Source organism: Frankliniella occidentalis, unplaced genomic scaffold (genome assembly GCF_000697945.3).
Source record: "Frankliniella occidentalis isolate FOCC.00 unplaced genomic scaffold, Focc_3.1 Scaffold100, whole genome shotgun sequence".
Classification (NCBI taxonomy): domain Eukaryota; kingdom Metazoa; phylum Arthropoda; class Insecta; order Thysanoptera; family Thripidae; genus Frankliniella; species Frankliniella occidentalis.
The window spans coordinates 247,232-251,688 of NW_026267229.1; the positions used below are offsets into that span (position 1 = coordinate 247,232).

General features: G+C 37.6%; 1 protein-coding gene across 4 annotated transcripts in view; it reads right to left on the reverse strand.

The window, feature by feature from the left end:
- Window positions 1-232: 232 nt before the first annotated feature.
- LOC113202756 (transcription termination factor 2) overlaps window positions 233-4,457 on the reverse strand; it is a 16,947-nt gene continuing 12,722 nt past the window's right edge. For all 4 annotated transcript variants that reach the window (XM_052269716.1, XM_052269715.1, XM_052269714.1 and 1 more), the window contains 9 exons: window positions 3,686-4,428; window positions 3,371-3,587; window positions 3,031-3,294; window positions 1,700-2,800; window positions 1,476-1,624; window positions 1,196-1,399; window positions 908-1,117; window positions 665-822; window positions 233-587 (listed from right to left, as the gene is read on the reverse strand). In XM_052269716.1, the coding sequence (XP_052125676.1) occupies window positions 389-587; window positions 665-822; window positions 908-1,117; window positions 1,196-1,399; window positions 1,476-1,624; window positions 1,700-2,800; window positions 3,031-3,294; window positions 3,371-3,587; window positions 3,686-4,428 (3,245 nt within the window). In that variant the 3' untranslated portion in view covers window positions 233-388. The remainder of the gene's footprint in view (window positions 588-664; window positions 823-907; window positions 1,118-1,195; window positions 1,400-1,475; window positions 1,625-1,699; window positions 2,801-3,030; window positions 3,295-3,370; window positions 3,588-3,685; window positions 4,429-4,457) is intronic.

The window sequence follows — 4,457 nt, forward strand, 5'->3', positions numbered from 1 at the left end:
CGACGCCCAGCCCCCAGGACCGAGGCCAGGAAGGACGAGCCAAGCCTCGCTTCCAGATCCTTCGCCCCTACTGTCCTGTCCCCGTCCACGGCAATGTATTGGTGGACCGTTCCTCTCAGACCTCCAAACAGAACTAAACAGAACAGGGTAAAGTGAGACAAGTAAAATCTGTGTCGAGTCCACGGCTATGTGACTAGCATGCAATGGGATCAAAATATAGCAGTTAACGACATTTGTTGCAAATAAGATTTAAGAACATTACTTAAACTTGACCACATACATAGAGTGAAATAAAAAAATATAATCAACAGTACAATTTTTAAAAGAATTTAAAACGATAATAAACAATGATTTGGATGATTCAATTGACAACTCAAAGGGGTAATTGCTAATGGGCTGGTGGCAGATGCTGCTCATCTGGTAATGGTTGAGATGGGGCTGGGACAGAGAACAACATCTTCAAATCATCCAGTGTAAGTTTGGATGTTTGAGTGTTCCTAGTGCCAGTGAGCACGCTATCTGCAATGCTAAGTTTGTAATCTTGCAAACTTTTAATCCTCTCTTCAATGGTATTGATTGTTATCAACCTGAGATTAGAATGATAGAGTTAGTATAGAAGTTTCAGATAATGAATAAAAATTGAGAAAAATCAAACATTGCAAACCTGTAAATATTCACATCTTTTTTCTGGCCAACTCTATAAATTCTATCACAAGCTTGGTTTTCTAATTGAGGATTCCAATGAATGTCAACTAAAATCAAGTGATTTGCTCCAATTAAATTCAAGCCAACTCCCCCAGCAGTCAGTGACAGAAGCAAGATCTGTAAAAATTTAACAATCAGAAAAAACAACAAAACAGATTTTAAAACACATTATTTACAACAGTTCGCCCGAATAATTTTATACCTGAGGTCCGGAATGTGGTTTATTGAATTCATTGACAATTTCCTGCCTTTTGTCAACAGGCACTTCACCAGTAAGGCTATCAAACTTAATTTTTAAGTCTTTCAAAAAGGGAGATATAATATTCAGCATGGATGTCCACTGAGACACAATTATAGCTTTATCATCAGTATCAGCTATCTTTTCTTGAACCAAATCTAAAATAGCTCGGATCTGTTTATAAGTAAAAATAAATTTTATTTGTCTTTCAAAAAGAGAAAATACTATTAAAACCAGGACGGAAAAATTAACCTTTGCACTAGGTCGTTGAAAATCAAGAACAGGGTTATCCACAGAAAGTTCCACAGATTTATTCAAATCCTCTTTCTCAACATCCTCAATGTTGGATTCCGAAATGTTGAGTTTGTTCATTTGGTTAAAGAGATCTACATCCAAGCCATTATTGTCCTCAACTCCTTCAGCAGTACCCATATCTAGATCCCCATCTTCAACCATCTGTTAAGATAAAACAAGTTTAGAAAAAGCAAAGCAAGAGGCTACTGGTACATTCAGAATATGACAAGTTCCAAACCTTTTTAACCAAGCCAGGATGATTACAAATTTGTCGTAGCCTAAGTAAAAGGACCAAGATCTGGTGAGTCTTGATGTCCTGTATTCCTTTAAATTTCCTATGCATCTTGGCAAGCTCTTCAGTTGTGACAAATTGATTGTCTGGTCCCTCTGAAGAGAAAATGTTTCATAAGCAAAAGATTTGTTTTACAACAGATGTGAGAATAAAACTCAAAACACATTTACCTTGCTGCTCCCAAGCTGGTTTAGAGGAAATGCCATAACGAACATCAAGGGCTTGCTGCTTTTCTGCCCTTTGAGAAAGAAACTGAGCAAACAAGGTACTTGAAAATATTGCTACTTTCTCATATATTACTAGTTCTTCGGGGTCCAGATGAATATCAATTCTCTCATAAAATTTGGCTGGTAGACAGTCCAAGTCACCTTTTGCATGCAACTGTTCTTTGGTGCGTCTCAACATTAATGATTTCATCATGGTATTGAGTCGCTGCATTCCTGCTGCATTTTTATTATCAACCCATCTTTTCCATACAGTCAAATCATCAAATGGGGAACAGCGTAAGAATTTCAGCAGTGCATACAAGTCTAGTTCTTTGTTCTGAATTGGTGTACCAGTCAGACACCATCGATGCTTGCCAGTCAATTCACAAACCCCTAGAGCCATTTGACTCTTGTGATTTCTCACCATGTGAGCTTCATCAAGGATTATACGATTCCACTTGATCAAAAATAATGGTCCTTGATCTCTCTTTACAGTAGCATTTTTAGCACTTTCAATTCCACTTTCCCTGCTTACCAAATTGTAAGTTGTAATTATTACATCGTAATTGGCAAGACGACGAGGTTTAGTTTCACGTTTAGGTCCATGGTAGAGCTCAACTGAAAGAGCCCTTCGCTTTACTCGTTTAAGAATTTCCCGTTCCCATTGATTCATCAAACTAGCAGGGCACACAACAAGGGTGCCTCCCTTTGGCATTCGTGAATACTTCTTGCTCATCCACTGTGGTGAAGAATCAGAATCGGAGTCAGTGTCATTACTGTCATTCTCTGACTCCTCTTTCATTTCTTGAGACTTCAGAATTAATGAAATCATACTTATGGTTTTGCCTAATCCCATATCATCAGCAAGTATTCCACCGGATGGTCTTTCTTGTTCTCTCCACAACATCCATGCAAGTCCATGCTTTTGATGAGGCAAAAGTTCTACTTTGAGATTTCGTGGATCTTCAGCCACTGTCTCTTCTGTTGGACAGGACTTCAGAGCTTGATGAAGAGAGGAAAGGGCCTCCAAGGTGAGAGCTTTTTCTGCCAAATGTGTCTGCATAGCTAAAAAAATAAAAATAGAGAAGATTTTAAAAAGAGCAAATTACATGGTTTGGTGTAATGAGCAGCACAAGCTCTCTTCGTCCATATGCTTGGATTGGATTGACATGTAATCTCAAAATTACAAAACAGGAGATCAAGAAAATGAATAATTCATTATTAGAACTAAGCCGTCATCAATTATTTCTTTCTTTTGAACTAACTAAAGCCTAAAATACTTAAGTAAATGTTACCTTTTTTCCCGAATCCGGAGATAGTCATGTCGGGTTTGGGTAGGTCTCCCCAACTTGGTGCGAGAGAAGGTTTACTCTCTGGGCTGAAATCATCATCTACTGAATTAAAACTCCTATAATCTTGATTAGGTTCAGGTTTAATATTTTTGGTTTCATAATCTAAACTTCTGACAGCATCATTGAGTTTTGACTTTAAATTTTGAAAGTTAAGAGTAGTTTGCTTTGTAGCAGAAACTGGAATTTTGTTTTGCATTTGTTCTAGACCTGGAAGCAAAATATTTATTAAAATCAAAATAAAACAAGAAGAGTACTGCAGTCAGGCCATTCAAGTCCAAAATACCTTTCTTTTGACGACTATACTCTTCATTGGAATGAAGCTCATCTTCAAGTTCAGATTTGCGTTTCTGTAACTCTGCTACTTTATTCATTAAATTCCTTCCCTTATCTGGCAGTGTATTAATATCTATAGTGTCAAGCAATGTTTGTTTTACCATGACATCATTGTTGACAGCAGACAGTTCCCCAACAATAACTGCAATATCGCGCTGATTGACAAACTGTTGTAAAATAATAAAATTACATTACTTCTTTAGATAAGAGAAAACAAAAAAAAAAATTCCTGTCAATAAAATTTTAAATTTGGTACTTCTAATACCTGTCTTGTAGCTCCAACAGGTGAATTTTGAAGGGAAGAATCAGATTGAGTGAGGTCAATCACGTTGGTTCTTGGTCTGTCAGGAGATGGAAGCTGAGTGACATCTTCATTCTCTGACTGAGTAGATTCAATATTATTATCATCTTCAATTAAACTGGCACCACTAGCAGAATTTGTGTGGTGGTCATCAGGAGTGACACTACCAGGAGTATCACGGGCATCAGCAAACACATTAACTCTTGAGTTATTCACAGGTTGACTTGAATCATGATTTTTTTCAGAGACTTCAGCAGAAATGTTGTTTTGAGAATTATCGGTGTATTGAGGAAGCTCAGCAGATGAGTTATTCGCAGAAAATGCATTGAGCAAGCTACGATCAGTATTACTATGAGAATTGTGCACATTTTTACTGTGACTGTTTCCAATTGGAGATGAGTGATGAATAGATTCCCTCTTTAACGGGCTTTCTTGAAAACTCAAGTAAAGAGATTCACTACTTTCATTCTGTTCTGTAGCTTGGCCTCCCAAGTTCTTCCTGGTTAAGCTTTTGCGGAGTAAATTTGAGGACTTAGCCGGTTTGAAAGACGCTAAAACTGGTGATTGCCCAACTATTGATTCTCCTGAAGAAGAATTTGGGGATGATGGTTTCATATCCGCTTGGTCAGAGTCAACTGCTTCAGTATCTTCTGATTCAGAATCACCTACTTCATCATCTCCTGATTCAGAATCACCAACTTCATCACCTCCTGATTCAGATTCACCTACTTCATCA